Source organism: Gossypium arboreum, chromosome 12, assembly GCF_025698485.1.
Source record: "Gossypium arboreum isolate Shixiya-1 chromosome 12, ASM2569848v2, whole genome shotgun sequence".
Lineage (NCBI taxonomy): Eukaryota > Viridiplantae > Streptophyta > Magnoliopsida > Malvales > Malvaceae > Gossypium > Gossypium arboreum.
The window spans coordinates 87,953,798-87,970,915 of record NC_069081.1 but is presented as its reverse complement, the minus strand read 5'-3'; the positions used below and the strand labels follow the sequence as shown (position 1 = coordinate 87,970,915).

At 32.6% G+C, this 17,118-nt stretch overlaps 1 protein-coding gene and 2 long non-coding RNA genes across 4 annotated transcripts; 1 reads left to right on the top strand and 2 right to left on the bottom strand.

Annotated features, from left to right (window-relative positions):
* Nucleotides 1-2,269: 2,269 nt before the first annotated feature.
* Nucleotides 2,270-11,361, top strand: LOC108479720 (protein transport protein SEC31 homolog B-like). Its single transcript, XM_017782468.2, has 22 exons — nucleotides 2,270-3,104; nucleotides 4,330-4,384; nucleotides 4,501-4,623; nucleotides 4,839-4,935; nucleotides 5,015-5,051; nucleotides 5,168-5,273; nucleotides 5,354-5,411; nucleotides 5,634-5,731; nucleotides 5,875-5,994; nucleotides 6,301-6,343; nucleotides 6,707-6,825; nucleotides 6,926-7,053; nucleotides 7,168-7,726; nucleotides 7,873-7,965; nucleotides 8,067-8,252; nucleotides 8,333-8,546; nucleotides 8,688-8,770; nucleotides 8,893-9,051; nucleotides 9,767-9,895; nucleotides 9,982-10,264; nucleotides 10,573-10,811; nucleotides 10,916-11,361. The coding sequence occupies exons 1-22, from the start codon at nucleotides 2,788-2,790 to the stop codon at nucleotides 11,003-11,005; spliced, it is 3,336 nt and encodes a 1,111-aa protein (XP_017637957.1). The 5' UTR covers nucleotides 2,270-2,787; the 3' UTR covers nucleotides 11,006-11,361.
* A 1,106-nt stretch (nucleotides 11,362-12,467) lies between these two features.
* Nucleotides 12,468-13,156, bottom strand: LOC128285123 (uncharacterized). Its single transcript, XR_008275539.1, has 2 exons — nucleotides 12,953-13,156; nucleotides 12,468-12,702 (listed from the first exon to the last, which is right to left on the bottom strand). It is a non-coding gene; the product is annotated as an uncharacterized LOC128285123 (long non-coding RNA).
* A 908-nt stretch (nucleotides 13,157-14,064) lies between these two features.
* LOC108476998 (uncharacterized) lies at nucleotides 14,065-15,945 on the bottom strand. 2 transcript variants are annotated; one of them, XR_008275538.1, is made up of 2 exons: nucleotides 15,666-15,945; nucleotides 14,065-15,521 (listed from the first exon to the last, which is right to left on the bottom strand). It is a non-coding gene; the product is annotated as an uncharacterized LOC108476998 (long non-coding RNA). The 2 variants fall into 2 exon arrangements; XR_001870179.2 differs by having other exon boundaries at nucleotides 15,222-15,533.
* Between the last annotated feature and the right edge of the window lie 1,173 nt (nucleotides 15,946-17,118).

Genomic DNA, 17,118 nt, shown 5'->3' with positions numbered 1-17,118 from the left:
CGAATTGAACAAAAAAGCCACAAAAAAGCAATGCACACAAGGTGTTTAAGTAAATGCTCTTAAATATATTTAATAACTATAAATGTGATGATTACAAATAAAGGGGAATGCCTCTATTTATATTTGAGCTCCCCAAGATCCAATAATACAATTTAAATTACATTGATGGTCAAGATTAAAGTCTATCTAGAAGATGAGAATCCTAAAAAATTTAAACTCTATACAATCTTATCCTTGAGGATTATGAATATTAACCATGGTAAAATATAAGTTACTTTACATATTCACCAGGCTAAGTAGATGGACTTTCAAGCTATTCAAGCAACGGGCCAATCCTGTTTGGCCAAATGAACCCTTGTAAACAATATGAATCATCCAAATGTACCTTAATCACAGGCTCTCTTATGCGACCTGTAACATAAGGGGTCCTGTTATATTTGGATTTACTCAACTTTAATAGTGTATGAAAAGATTCAAAATGAGTTAAAGACCCCTTTATGTGGTGAAGGTTAATTGAATTCTTCAACCAAAGGAGGGGGTTAACTTTAATTGATTTGTAATATGGTTAAGACAATTTTTGACATTATTGCTGCTACTACTGACAAGTTTGCATGGTTGAGGGAAACAAGTTTGCTACAAAGGAATCAATTGGATTTTGTTGTTATCTTTTTGTTTATTTATTTGTTTGTTTAGGTTGTTACTTTAAGCACTTATTGTTTTCCCATTGACTAGTTTTCTTTCTATTTGTGTTTATATTGTTACTGCTTTGGCTTATATGTATAATTGATAATCTTTTGGTTATTTGAAATAAAATCTTTTTGATTTTTTCTAGAAAAATCAATTTACTTATTAAAATTCATGTAAAAAATAAATAAAATTTAGTTAAAAGGATAAAATTAAAAATTTAAGATTCATTATGTTTTATGTTTAAATATCATCATATGTAATTTTATTACCTTATAAAAATATAAAAGCATAAAAACTATTTTTAAACTTATTTTATAAGATGAATGATTTTTAAATAAGTTTTCAACTCTTTAATGGCCAAGAGTTTAAAATATAAGTATAGATAAATATTTATCACACATGTTTGTCTCAAATAATAGTAAAAGAAAAAAAAAGGCCAAATGTTCAAATAAGGGTCAAATATTTCAAAATGGTTATATAAGGACTTAACCTTTACAAAAGTGCTCAAATAAAAGATTTTTATACACGTCAATATAGTTTGTAATAAAAATGATGAATGTTGTCTTTAGAATAAAATATATAATAATTGAATCATATATTGCTTGAAAAGAAAATCAAATAATAAAAACATTAATTGAAACCTAATATACAACATTTGAAAAACTTTTATTTGAACACTTTTGAAAATATTTGGACATTATTTGATAATTTTGAAATGTTTAACCTTCATTTGAGAACTTTTTTTTTTATTATAAATTCTGGGCCTTTATATAACTATTTTGAAAGAATAGTACTGACCCTTAAAATGTTATGTTAGCGTAATAAGGCTGTGTTTAGCAATGCTATGAAGAAACATTTTTAGCTTGAAAAATACTTTTGAAAGAAAAGTTGTGCTAAACAATTAACTTTTGACTTTTCAAAATCATTTTTAACTAAATGGAAAAATTAAAATTTTTAATTTTTCTTCGCCCAAAAGTACTTTTGAGTGCTGAATTATTTTTTCATCCCTTATCCTTTTCTCTTTTTTTTATTTGTTGCAGAGAAGGAAAAACTCATTATTTTGCAATATTATTTTTAAAATAATACAAATGTGTTAATATATAATTACAAATATTTAATGGGTATATTTAAATATTTAAAGTATAGTTTATATATTTTAATTAAATTTTATAAATAATTAATATTAATTGAGTAAAAATTTTAGAATTTATATTTCATATACTAAAATATTAACAACAAGTAATAATAAATTATTTTTATATTCATATTCAAATATCATAATTTAATTACTTTAAATATTATTTAAATTCATATTTATTATTTTATAATACATGTCTAAAATAGATATTTTATTTCTCAAAAGTACTTTTTGATAATAATACTAAATATTTAAATTTTAAATAAACTTTTAAAAATACTTTTCTATTGTATTATTTTTAAAGCATTTTCCAAAAACAATGTTAAATTAGCCGTAAAATTAAAAGCACTTTTAAATTTTCGTTGTCAATTGGATTGGACACTATCCATGGGTGCATTTGGATGATTTCATTAAGCCCACTTTTGTTGTGGTAGATTTATTGCCCAAATCAAATAAGGATGCGTTTCCCTCACATTAACGGTTTACAAAATGAAGGGTCTTTCTAAGTTGGTTGGTTCTTGGATCCACTTGTCATATTTTGATTCGATGTGCTGATAAAACTCCCAGTCTTTCTTCATTGAAAAACAAAACATAAAATAAAATTACTGGTTTACCACTCTCCTGTCTCCTCCTCCATCGCCAGCAGAAAAATAAGAGAGGAAGAAAAAAAAGCCCTCACTCCACTGTGTTTCGAACACAAAATCTTCCTCTGTTTGGCCCGTTGATCGAGGTCTTTCTTTTTGTTTCTTCCATTAATAATTTCCCGAAATTAGATCAAGCCTAATTGTCCAAATTATCACCATTTTAATCCAAACCAGATCTGTCGTTGGAGTTCTTCTGTATCAATTCATATATCCGCCGAAACTTACTATCACTCTTTGTTTGTTTTTCTACTAGAACCGACAGATAAACCAATAGGCATTTTTGGGATAAGGAAACGTAAAAAATTTGCCTTTAATCAAATGGCGTGTATAAAAGGGGTGAATAGGTCGGCGTCAGTGGCATTGGCTCCGGACGCGCCATATATGGCAGCGGGGACCATGGCTGGAGCAGTGGATCTATCATTCAGCTCATCGGCGAATCTAGAGATCTTTAAGCTTGATTTCCAGAATGACGATCGTGAGCTTACCGTCGTAGGTGAGTATCCCAGCTCAGAGCGCTTTAACCGCCTTGCTTGGGCCAAGAACGGATCCGCTTCCGATGAATTTTCACTCGGGCTCATTGCTGGTGGCCTCGTTGATGGCAACATCGATCTTTGGAATCCCTTAACCCTGATTGGGTAAATTGGATTTTTATAAGCTCTCTCTATAATATGCATCTAGTTTGCTTTATCTAATTCACCTTAATTTTCAGTTGAATTGGAAATGTGGTAAATTGCAAGGCATTTTTCTTAATCTTTAAGGTAAATGGGTATATTGCGGCTTTTAATTGTATATGATGTCTGTGTAAAAGGGTGACTGCCTTCTAGCAAGTTGCTATATACTATGGAGTTATTTATTGCGCATTGATACATTTTCTATCTCAGCTTTCTATACTTATTGGTACTTATTTACATTGAATTGCCTGGTTCTTTGGAGTGGATCAATTGGGTACCGAAGGGAATTTAGTGTTTCATATGGTCTATAAAAAGTGGTATTTAAGCTGTTGAGCTTGTTTAATTTAAGGCTAGAATTTTTATGATTTGATATAGTAATAATGTGCCCACAATTTATAAGCTTTAGATTATTTATTATAACATTATCTGATGAATGGTTGGATGGAATTAATTCTGGCTGAAATATTTTGAAATTCAGTTCCCAAGTAAATTTCTATTGCCTGGTTTGTGTTGAGCTGGAATAAGTTAAATGAATGTTAGTTTGCCGTGTCTGATCTTTGCACCGTCTTTGAGTAGTCAAGAGGAGTGGTTTGCATTTGGTCTGATTTGTCAATGGTACTATTTTGCTGTTAGGAATTAGTAGCGAGAGTGAATGAAACTTGGAGGTTCATTGTTCAGTATTTGAATCGTAAGTCAGGCTGGTTCTTTTGTGCCAGGTTATGACTGGATGATTTATAGATAAATAAAGAATATTGTTAAATCGCTGGAAATTTTTTGTCCCTGATCTTGCTGGTTACAATGTGTCATGTTGCATTTATCAAAAAATTAAACGAATATCTTCATCTTTTGGGATTTCTTTTTTCCTAAAATGGTTCTTGATTGGGACCCTTTGTTTGGGAAGAGTAACCTTTTGACTTCTTCATCTCCTCGCTTATGGTCTTTGTTTTCTAGATTATTGGATTTGATAACTTTCACGTTTCACTTTTAAGATTTTTTTGCTTTTATTTTTGTTAATAAGTACTAGTATTTTTTTGCTACTGTGGTTTCTTTAACAATTTTATCATGTCTTGGGACATTGATTTCATTATTAGCTTTGTTTTTTCACGGTTTGAAAACAATTGACATCATCTTAGATATTTTACTATATATGATAACGTTATAGTAATTTGTTCTTGCTTTCTTTCCCCAGCTCCGAGACAAGTGAACAAGCTCTGATTGGACATCTTTCAAGGCACAAAGGGCCTGTGAGTTTCCCTTTTCTCCAATAAATGTTTGATATCTTTTTACATATTTGATACTTCCATCAAGCATTTGAAGATTGCATAGTCTGTTTACTTCATTTTGTTTTGCCATATTTTAGGTTCGTGGTCTTGAGTTCAATGCCTTTGCTCCAAACTTACTAGCGTCTGGGGCAGATGATGGTGAAATCTGCATCTGGGATTTGGCAACACCTGCACAACCCTCTCATTTTCCGCCTCTTAGGGTATGCACCAATCATCCATAACTTTTTGAATTGGAAACAATGTCATAAGTCTATTGTGCTGCCAGTGTTCTACTAAATGCATTTTCCTTCCATGTATCTGCCTTATCATTAAAATGGGAAGCTTGCTTTTTCCATATATATATTTTTGTGGTTCATTTAGGAAACATTCTATAAAAAAAACCCGATTTTACACAGTTCTTGTGGTCATGGTGCAGGGTAGCGGTTCTGCTGTTCAAGGTGAAATTTCATTTCTCTCTTGGAATAGCAAGGTTCAACATATATTGGCATCAACTTCATATAATGGAACGACTGGTGAGGAAATGAACTTGTCTATTTGTCTTGTCATTTAAGTTTATCTGGGAAGGTAATATGTATGCTTTTATTTATCCAGTTGTTTGGGACTTGAAGAAGCAAAAACCAGTGATAAGGTAAATTCATGTTATCTACCTAGTGAATATTTTGTCAGCATGTTATCTGCATTATGACCTTGACACTTCATTTGATCTAATCTCTCTCTTTTTTTTTTTTTCTTTTTAATTGACAGCTTTGCAGATTCAGTTAGAAGAAGAAGTTCTGTTTTGCAGTGGCATCCTGATGTTGCCACTCAACTTATTGTTGCATCTGATGAAGATGGTTCCCCTGCACTTAGGGTAATGATCTTGTTAATAGGGCTTCTATTTAGGTTACTATATGTTCAGAATTTGTTGAGTTCTGGTAATTCTGTGAGCAGCTTTGGGACATGCGGAACATAATGTCACCAGTGAAGGAGTTTGTAGGGCACACAAAAGGTAACCATGCTTGATGTGTTGCTTAGGCTTGCAAATAATTACCTCTTTACTTTTGGGTCTCTTTCTTGGTATAGTTCTTCTGTTGTTTAATTTTTCTGATAGTTATCCCTCCCCTATTCATATATAGGTTTATGCATTATTTTTCTAGGTAGGTTTTTTTCGTATGTTAAATCACAGTTGTTTTATTTAAGCTCTTATATTTGACTGCATGTATTGTTGCAGGTGTAATTGCAATGGCATGGTGTCCCTCTGATAGCTCTTATTTGCTCACGTGTGCCAAAGATAATAGGACTATTTGTTGGGATACAGTTACTGGAGAGGTGGGGGAATGAGTTAATTATTGACTTGGTTCAGGTTTTTTTATTATTTTATTATTTATTATTTTTAATTTTTTTTGGCTATTCCTTATCAAAAAAAGTTATTTCTAGAATATGAGTTTTCTTTTAATTTTTTTTGGACATAGATTGTCTGTGAACTGCCTGCTGGTACGAACTGGAACTTTGATGTTCACTGGTATCCAAAGATACCTGGAGTGATATCAGCATCTTCCTTTGATGGCAAGATTGGAATGTACAAAATTGAGGTGCAACCTTGCTCTGTTTATCTTTCTTATCACTGTTAATGTTAAGAAATTTCTGAGAAATTTAACATTTATATGACCGATCAATTGCTTTCTGCCTATGATTATCATTTATTTGTTTATGGATGGGATTTTATGTATCTTTTTGAGAGAAGTGTTTATTTTGTAGTTTAGTCTGGCAAATGTTTGAAGCCTATTATTATTGCTTGTTTGTCTAAGAAAATGATACTTGTCAGATTTCCTCAGCTTTCCTCCTTGAACCTTAGGTTTAGCACTTCTTTTGGGTAATTTTTTACCTTTATTCTGCAGGGTTGCTGCATATATGGTGTTGGGGAGGGTGATTTTGGTGCAGGTAACTCCTGAAACATAATTATATATTCGAACACAGCGGTTGGTTTGGTTGCCTTCAATTTGCTTCTGGTAGAAGTAGATGTTCTCCATGTATTATTGTAGATTGGGTTGGATAGGCTTGGATTGAGCTTGGGCTATCTTTCCCCCCTCCTTTGTCATAATTTGAAGTTAGTAGTACTAAGCTTTGGCATTCAAGGAGATATGGTTTATGACTGCCAATATAAGTTGGGGAAGATAGACAGGCATGGACCAACTCTGCTTAAACAGTCTATACCATTTATCTCTGTTAAACCAAGATTCTGGGACAATATTTGTTCTCATTGGTACTACTTTTTCTAATTAGTTTTGATGTCCTTTTGTTTAGTGTCTTTGAGAGCTCCAAAATGGTATAAACGTCCTGTTGGGGCTTCTTTTGGTTTTGGAGGAAAAATGGTCTCTTTTTGCCCTCGGGCATCTGGTGTAGGTACTTCTGCATCATCAGAGGTAATATATCAGCAAGGTTATTTATTTTTTCTTCTCTTTTATTTAAATGCCACCAACATTCTTCTTATTGGGATCTTCTGGTCCTATGTATTATTTTTAGGTTTTCGTGCATTACTTAGTTACCGAAGAAAGCCTGGTCAGCCGTTCATCTGAATTTGAATCTGCGATACAGAATGGGGAGAGGTCTTCACTAAGGGTTTTATGCGAAAAGAAATCTCAAGAGTCTGAGTATGTTGTTTGAATTAAGAAATTGTAGTTACTTTCTTTCATTTCCTTCAAATAATTTGTTCTACTTCCTCCAATGAATACTTTTGATGGTTCTTTTGAAAAAATCATCTGCAGATCTCAGGATGATCGTGAAACATGGGGCTTCTTGAAGGTGATGTTTGAAGATGATGGAACAGCTAGGACAAAGTTGCTTATGCATCTTGGCTTTAGTCTACCTGCAGAAGAAAAAGATACTGTACAAGATGACCTCTCGCGGAGTCTGAATGATATTACACTTGAGGATAAAGTTGCAGAAAAAGTAGGCCATGAAGTTGAGAAAGAAGCTACTCTCTTTGCAGCTGATAATGGAGAAAATTTCTTCAATAATCTTCCAAGTCCCAAAACTGATACGCCTGTTTCTCCATCTGGTGATAATTTTGCCATTGAGAGTGGAGTTCCTAGCGAAGAGTTAATACCTCAAGAATCAGATGGACTGGAGGAAAGTGTAGATCAATCATTTAATGATGCTGTTCAACGCGCTTTGGTGGTGGGTGACTATAAAGGGGCTGTTGCTCAGTGCATTGCAGCAAATAAAATGTCTGATGCTTTAGTTATTGCTCATGTTGGTGGTGCTTCATTATGGGAGAGCACATGTGACCAGTATCTAAAGATTAGCCATTCACCATACCTGAAGGTGAATTAAGTTTATATACTTGCTTACTGAAGGATTTTATCACATATCTTGATAAAAAGGGAACTAAGATATGAACTATTTCTGCTGATTATATTCTATTAACTCCATGTTCTTCTTAGTGTATTGAATATTCTGTTTGTCTTTAGGTTATCTCTGCAATGGTGAACAATGACCTCATGAGCCTTGTCAAGACCAGACCTTTGAAATTCTGGAAAGAAACATTAGCTCTCTTCTGTACAGTAAGTTTCTATTTGTTAGTGGATGTGTAGTGGTGTAGCAACAAAATATTTAAGTTGTTTTTGCTATTATTATGGACTTATTTATCATATTTGATGAGCAGTTTGCCCAGAGAGAGGAGTGGACAGTACTTTGTGATTCGCTTGCTTCAAAACTAATTGCCTCTGGTAATACTCTGGCAGCAACTCTTTGTTATATATGCGCTGGAAACATTGATAAAACAGTAGAGATTTGGTCAAGGTGCCTGACGACTGAACATGATGGGAAATCTTACATTGATCTTCTCCAGGTTAGTTAGCAATTTGAAGAACCAATGCATTTCAAAATTAAGTTTGTCTAGTAATTTGACAGTAAATTTTTGTTTTCTAGGATATGATGGAAAAGACCATTGTCTTGGCTCTGGCAACTGGACATAAACAATTTAGTGCATCTCTATGCAAGCTTGTTGAGAAATATGCTGAAATTTTGGCTAGTCAGGGGCTTCTAATGGTAGCAATGGAGTACCTGAAACTCTTGGGGTCTTATGAGCTGTCACCCGAACTCGAGATCTTAAAAGATTGTATAGCACACTCTATGGAACCTGGTATGTTACTGCTATAGTGCTGGTACATTTGCATTTTTTATCTACCACTGCTAATTTATATTTATGCAAATAGTTCATATGAAAAAGGTCATGCTGGTAAGTAATATGTATTTATATTTATATGTACTTTTACTATTGCAGAGAAAGAAACTAAATCTGCTAGTTTTGGTAATTCTCATCCAACAAGTGGACCAGTCTTTGACCCTTCGCAACATTTATATCCGGTGCTTTTTCTTGTCCTTTTCTTTTATATAATGCGTCTTTGATATCTGTTTTGCTTCTAGATAATCTATTTTGGTGCTGTGAATGATTTTCCTATTTTTGTTTACTTTCTCTCATTGCTTAGGAGTCAGCCACATCGCAAATTCAGCCAAATGTTCCTACTACTTATGATGAAAGTTATCAGTGTTCTTTTCCATCATATGGAGGATATGCTCCTCCTGCCTCGTATCAAGCTCCTGCCAATATCTTTGTTCCAACCCCTGCTCCTCCTCATGCATCCCAGGTATGTTGTATTGAGTTTCTTTTTGGTGCATGGCATTCTATTTGATGGTAGACTTTAAGCAATTTCTAAGTTCTGATGATACTTTTCTTCTGATTTTATTTTTATCCTGATATATGTGTGATCTCAACACCTGTAGATATTTTGGTTCAAATGGATATTTTGGGTTGTTCTCTGTGTCATACCATCCAATTGTATGTTTCCTGAGGAAAAAGGGAATTTTGTTTAGAGATTTTTGGAGTCAAAGGTTGCATTTAACTAGGACACCATGGGATTGGTATGTCATGGAATATTGGGGGTTTTAGTTTTCAATTGGAATTCATTATCCTGACTGTTTTCAACTTACAAAGAGCCTTTAGTTGCTGCTTTCTGAAATTGGTTTTGACTAGTTTTCTCTGAGACCCACTAGGAGAGGAGAAAACTAGACAAAATGAAATCCGAACTAAGCCAGCTTCATCTGTTTGCTTGGATTTAATTTTATCCATACGTTGGTTTGATCAACGACCCAAGCAGCAGCACAAACAAATTTAGAAAAAAGATAAGACATTTGGTAGACGAAGCTCTCTGCTGTCCAAATGAGCACTCTGTTTTGACTTTCTAATTTCATATGTGCATGATGTTCTTTGCATTTATTATCTGCTTCATGCTTGACTAAATAGTTCTTTACATTTATATATCTGCTTCATGCTTGACTAAATAGTTTATGCTGTCCTTCCAGGCAAATTTCGCTCCTTCAACTGGCACCACTCAGCCTGCTGTTAGACCGTTTATTCCTTCTAATCCTCCTGTTCTACGAAATGCAGATCAATACCAGCAGCCAAGTACCTTGGCTTCTCAGTTATATCCTGTCTGTATAACTACATTTAGTTTCATGTTTAATACCAGTTATTTTTCTGAGACTGGTATAATGAATTATTTTTGCTTGCCTTCCAGGGTAGTGCCAACCCTACTTATCCTGCACCCCTTGCTTCTGGTTCACTTGCATCTGTCCCATCACAAATGGAATCAGTTCCTGGCCCCAAAATGCCCCAAGTTGTTGCTTCCCCCCCAGCATCTACAGGATTTATGCCAGTAACTAATACATCTGTTGTTCAAAGACCTGGGATGAGCCCAATGCAACCATCCAGTTCTACACAGCCAGCATTACTACAACCAGCTGCAGCACCTGCTGCTGCTCCACCAACCATGCAGACTGTTGATACGTCAAATGTCCCTGGTATTTGCTAGTTTTTTAGTTGCTAATGTTAATATCATACTTCATACATTTTTATTGGTTTATCAAATACTCTGCTAGTCATGTGATCCATCCACCACATTATATAGGTTATTGAAGACTGAGGATTTTACTATCCAAACAATTGAGTAATGATGACTTTACATAATTAACCTTCAGAAGAAGAATAACTAAGAAATATAATAAATATCAATTCATGGTTGGCAGCAACTTTTTGATGAAGATATATTCACACATATTTGTGCTGATACAAAGTGCTGTTGGTAATGACTACCTTGTTTGCTTTTCAGCACACCAGAGACCTGTAATCACAACCTTAACCAGACTTTTCAATGAAACATCTCAAGCACTGGGAGGCTTACGAGCAAACCCAGCTAAGAAGCGTGAAATGGAAGACAATTCAAGAAAAATCGGTGCCTTGTTTGCCAAACTCAACAGTGGAGACATTTCAAAAAATGCTTCCGATAAGCTTATTCAACTCTGCCAGGCTTTGGACAATGATGATTTTGATACAGCTGTACAAATCCAGGTATGGTTGGGAAAAGAATATTATGCTGATTTCCTCATGATTGTTGGCAATTAAAAGTGCTTCAAAATATATATATATATTTTTTTACCTCTTCCTTGGAATAGGTTCTTCTTACTACTAGTGAGTGGGATGAGTGCAACTTTTGGCTTGCAATCCTAAAGCGGATGATTAAGACAAGGCAGAATGTAAGGTAAGTTATAAAAAGGCAAAAAATCTCCAAGTATGGAATCCCGAGTCTGCTTATGTTTTCCTTTTCTGGTGACACACTGGAGAAACTGATGCACCCTTTGATGTACACAAGAATGGTTTCCTCCTGATTGATGCTGCAGGACTTCAGTTCTTTCGGTCCTTTTACATCCGTCCTGCTAAATATTGACTTGCCTGACACATTATTTTGGTAGTATTGAAATAGTTTTCAGGATACTGTTGATTATATTCATTAGCATTTTGGTAGTATTGAAAAGCAGAGTTTGCTTAGTTCAGTTTTCAGTTTTTTCCCCCTTTTTTTCGGAGCCAAAAATTCCATTTATGAGTGAATTGGATTTGACTTCCTGTTGTTGTTGCTATTTTTTTTTTTTTTTGGGGGTGGTGGTTTGGGGTGGGTGGGTGGTCTCTGCATGGCCATTAGTTGTACAACCTATATGCTCTTTTTCCTCTTTTTTTTTAATCATTAATACGCAAAACAGAGTTTTAATATCTTACAATTTCATTGAAAGTTTTTTTTTTTTTCGAAAATTTTAAGGGTAAATTTGGATCACTGTAATAGAATAAGACTGTAATTGAATAAAATTGTAATTGAATAGAGTTGTAATGTAATAGAGCTGTAATCAGTAATTCAATTATTTGATTGAATGGAATAGAATAGAACTGTAATAGTATTCTTGTGTTTGGTTGAATAGAATGATGTTGTAAAAGAATAAGAAAAAAACAAATGATCGTAATACCTTTAATGTAATTTTTTTATAAGTAGATGATTATTGTTATTGTTATTAAATTTTAATAAGATTATTATTAAAATAATTTAATAAAATAATAAATAATTTAACTATATTTTAACATAATTATTATTAAATATAATTTAATAAAATAATATATAATTTAATAAAATTATTAATAAAATTATTATTATATGAATTAAAAATCATAATATATAATACTATAAAATAATATATAATCTACTTTATTATTTTTAAACTGCACTACATATTTAATGTGCTAAAATATCATTATCGAAACAAATAATTTAATTATTCTACATTATAAAAAATATTAAAATATACATATATTATATGAAACATTTTAATTTACCTTTTCAAAATTCGATCTTTAATTTACCTTTAATTTGATCTTTAAAAGTTGATTGTTGACTAATTTTTATATCTATCAAAATTATATTATTTTTGTCTTAATTTTATAATAACATTATATTTATAAAATATAATTATTGTTTTATTATTGTATATAAAAATAAAACTATTATAAGTAATAGAAAAGAGGTATTAAGTTATTATTATAAAAGTTAAATACATCCATTTTCTTTTTCCTTCCAAAAAAAAAGTGATGGTGCCATTGCCTTTTTGTCAAGTTTTACGAGGAATTTTCCACGTTATATGAACCACTACTATTTATGATGTTTTTTTTATAGAGTGAGTAAGATTTTTCTTTATTGAAATTTTCTTGTCATTCACGTGCTTTTCCTACATTACATTACATTATAAAGTGAGTAAGATTGGGGAAAACACTGCCTAGATATATCTCTTGGATTGGGAAATAATTGGAAATACATCTCCATAACAAATTAGCCTCTCAGCGTTACCAATTGCCTGTTAAATTTAGTCGTGATTGGATGAGTAGATATCCAACTTCAGTAGGTCTGGACTAATATCATCACCTGATCATGATAGCAAAAAGGAATCGAGCCTATAAAAAATTTGAAAATAATTATTTAACAAAGTGGCAAACATCTAAAATGAATTTAAATAACTAAGATGCATCATCAAACTGCAGGTCAAAACCTACAGCTAAAAATGCAAAAAAATATAACACAAACAATATTTTGCAAGAGAACAAAAAAGATACATGACAAATGCACTTAAATGGGGGCATGCATACCCATGTCACGCCACTGCATGAAAACTTACCTAAACAATGCCCAGAACATCAATAAGCCTACACCTTGCAGAGGAAACAACAAATGCAAGGAAAGATTATAGCTCTACAATGGAATTTTATCCACCAATGAAGATGGTTATTTCAAGCAAACAAATGGCTCTTGAGTTTTAATTGATTTGTGCATTCATGAAGCTAAGAAGAAGAGCACATATGAATTTCTCGATGGACATCTCCCCTGCAAAGAGATCACAATGAGTTACATATCAAGAAACTACCATTATAGAGAAATGCCAGTACAGAGATCATAAGCAACCTCTAACACCCAATAATACTCAAAATGAAATATTTTATATCAAGTGTATGCCTCATCAAATGTATGCCTCACTAGCTTTGCTGGTGAAGAATTGAATAAATATATAATCTTGGGGAAAAAAAAGTAGTCTGGAAAAGAGACTCTCGCCAGATTACTTTTGCAGTAAAACCTGTTTTAGCATTTACTAAATCCAACCGGAGATTTTCATAATATTTTTACCTTATTAATACGCATAGAAATGAGCTGCTTAAGACTGCAAAATTTATGTTAGAGAAAGTGAATAAACCGACAGCTGACTTTGTCAATACTGTATGAACATAGATCTCATAAGATGATGACTGTTTAGATCTAATAAAAACTGGAAGACTTTGAACTTTTGTTTTTATTAAAACATGGTATTATACTTGTGCTGGAAAGGCTACACTCTGGCATTTGGCAATCCCTTCCTTTGTCTTTATTTTATTTTTTTATAACTCATAATAATAATCTACTTAGAATTCAGACTGACTTTGCATCACTGGTTTTAGGCATCGTTTACCCTATATCAAATCAACAAATTAAGCTATTACTACCATTTTCAAGGAACCAGCTTAACTAATCTCAAAGGTTCTAACAAACTCAATTTACAGAAGCTGCAAATAACAAGTATAGCTTAAATTAAGTTGTCCTACTATTTTCCAATTTGATAACTGCAAAAACATGATTTCTGCTAAGAGTAATCAACAGACAGTATAGAAAATAAAGAAAAGATCCGGTTGTAAAGTAATCCTTTATGTTGAAAGATCAAAAACAGATAATCCAGAAATGGACAAGAATGAAAGGACGTGCCTGGGCTTGGAAATGCCGGTTTTGTTACCGATTTAATACGCATAGAAATGAGCTGCTTAAGACTGCAAAATTTAGGTTAGAGAAAATGAATAAACCGACAGCTGACTTTGTCAATACAGAATAAACTCAATTTCATTTGTTTAATCTTTTTTTCCAATAACACAAATTTGAAATTAAACTAATAAGATGACATAATAAAAAATCTTTCTAAAAAAAGTGCTCTATAGATCTACTTATCAGTAATCATGCAGCAAATGGCTATCAAATCAAAGCTTGTTATTTTGTTTTTCTGTATATAAACAAATTAAGCATGCTTCCACATTTTCGTTTTGTTCCCATAGATTTTTTTGGCTAGGTAGATAAAAGAAATAGCTTTTCTTTCTTTTTGGCCTAGGGATAATGAAACAAGTTATGGAGGCTTAGAATTAAACCCAGGGGTAAAATGTCTAAATATAAAAGAAACTGGAAATTAAACAAAAGAGTACTTTTACTACTATATGAGTGAATTATTACTAAGATGCATAACAAAATCAATGTGAAATCTAATATAAAAGTTTATGCAAAATATATTTTTAATTTTATTCATGCTACTTGAGTCCATAACTAGTATCTATATTTCCTTTTTCTCTTTTATCACCTAAGGTTTTTGTTTTTTATCTATGGATTTTCTGTAACCAAGATCCATGGTTATTTAAGAGAAGATGATATGAAAGGTTATATAGTCCACCAACAACAATAAGAAGTTTTGGAAGAGAATATGTCTAAATTGACTTGTGCATCTGGTGAAGCCAGTGTTTCTTCAGCTGCTGGTGGAACCGACTATTCTCAACAGTACTTTAGTAACCCACCAGCTCAAGCTCAACCAGTTAAGAGAAAGAGGAACCAACCAGGCAATCTATGTTTGTTTGGGTTCAAACTTCACAACCCTTATCTTAAAACACCGTTACTTTTATTACTTTTATTTTTTTATTTGTTTTCTTAACTAAGACTTTTGTTTTGAATCAGACCCAGATGCAGAAGTGATAGCTTTGTCACCTAAAACACTAATGGCTAGAAATAGATTTGTGTGTGAGATCTGCAACAAAGGGTTTCAAAGAGACCAAAACCTTCAGCTTCAAATTAAGCTATTACTACCAAAATCAGCAAATCAACAAAAATGAAAATAACAAGGAACCAGCTTAACTAATCTCAAAGGTTCTAACAAACCCAATTTACAGAAGCTGCAAATAACAAACCCAATTTACAGAAGCTGCAAAACATGATTTCTGCTAAGAGTAAGCAACAAACAGTATAGAAAATAAAGAAAAGAGCCGGTTGTAAAGTAATCATTTATGTTGAAAGATCAAAAACAGATAATCCAGAAATGGACAAGAATGAAGGGACGCGCCTGGGCTTGGAAACGCCGATTTTTTACCAGTTTTAGTGAGAACGTCGAGATACTCTGCTTCTTCAAGGCTCTGCCATTGTTTCTTTTGAAGAATCAGTAAGAAACACACCCGTTTAACCATAAAACAAAAATGAAAAGGCAAAAGACAAAGTTCAAGTTAAGATGATGAAGGAAGATGATGTGAAGGAAGTAGAAGCAAAAATGTTTCCCTGACCTTGGATGAAGGGGAGGAATGCCGGAGTCGAAGACTACGGGAAATGGTTGCCGATTGAGAGTGTTTTTGAGGTGAAATTTTGGTAAGGGTAAAAGAGGATTATTTAAGTAATGAATAGAAATCCTCAAAAATCTCTGCTTGGCATAATCATTACCTTCAACTAAACATGCTGTAAGTATTTCTATAGTGTCATTCCTTTTTTTGAGCTGTATTTAAGTACTCTCTTATGCATTTTCTTTTGTGGCATTTGTCTTTAAGCCTTAGAGTGCTTGCTCGTGGGAAAGACAAAAATTATGTTGCATTTTTATTGGAGTGTTCAAATGGTTAACCAATTTAATCGAATTAAATTAGTATTAATAGAATTGATCGAATTTTTTAATTTTTTAATTGTTAACCGAATAAAAATTATTTCAAAAAAATTTAACCGAACTGAAATAATTCGATTAATTCGATCGGTTAACTGAATTAATTGAAATTTATATGTTTTGTGTTTTCTTTGTTAAAACAAGTATAAAGCATATAAAAGAAAATTTAAAATGTTCATTTGATCGAACTAATCGAATTAACTGAACTAGTAATAGTCTAATACAAATAATATATAATATTATTTATTAAGTTTAGTTAATTATTTGATTTCGAACTGAATTAACCGTTAACCGATATTTTAACAAATTTTTAACTAACCTCCTATTGAACTAGATTAGTTCATGACCGATTAATCGAATTAGATTGATTTAGTCGGTTAATTTAATTTTAACTGAAGTTTGAATACCCTTACATATTAAATCCATTTATCACCTACAAATGGTATTCAAACTAAATAAACATGCACTGGTATAAGTAATAATTTTGCTTTTCTGCTTTAAGACAAATACACACTATTCTTACGTTATTATTATTATTATTATTATTATTATTATTATTATTATTATTATTTATGACCTCTTTTTAACCTGGTAGGTTCTTTACTTTTGGTAGTTGGTTTCTCCCGGACTATTTGCCCCCATTTGTAGAGAAAGAGTGTTGAAAAGGTATAAAAAAGAGGAGGAAATAATGGGAAAGTTCAACCTAAAACTTTATACTATTTTTGGCCATTTAATTTTTTGCTAGGAACCAAACGGCCAAAGCCTTTGGCCAGAGAACTCATTGGTGGCAGCTTCTTTTGGATCTTAATGAAGGGATAACATTAGCAACACACGTGTTTATCTTCTCAAGTACGTCATCTTCCGAAAGCCTTTGCTGCAATTCTTTTCCGATTGCCATGAAACTTGAAGTAAACCGTGATTTGTTATATTTTCAAGCCCGTGCACACACACACAGGGAACCCAAAATCCGTATACAGGGTTCATTTGGAACCCATCATATATGAAATCATACATACAACCACGTTAGAATGTATATGAAATTTACATGATCTCATGGATAAAAGTAAAAGAGAGAGAAACAGAATGTA

Bases quoted from the DNA above. Each gene is read 5' to 3' on its own strand.
- LOC108479720 (XM_017782468.2), top strand. From the start codon at position 2,788: ATGGCGTGTATAAAAGGGGTGAATAGGTCGGCGTCAGTGGCATTGGCT. The intron at 4,385-4,500 runs GTGAGTTTCCCT...GCCATATTTTAG, and splicing joins TTTCAAGGCACAAAGGGCCT to GTTCGTGGTCTTGAGTTCAA. The intron at 5,412-5,633 runs GTAACCATGCTT...GTATTGTTGCAG, and splicing joins GTTTGTAGGGCACACAAAAG to GTGTAATTGCAATGGCATGG.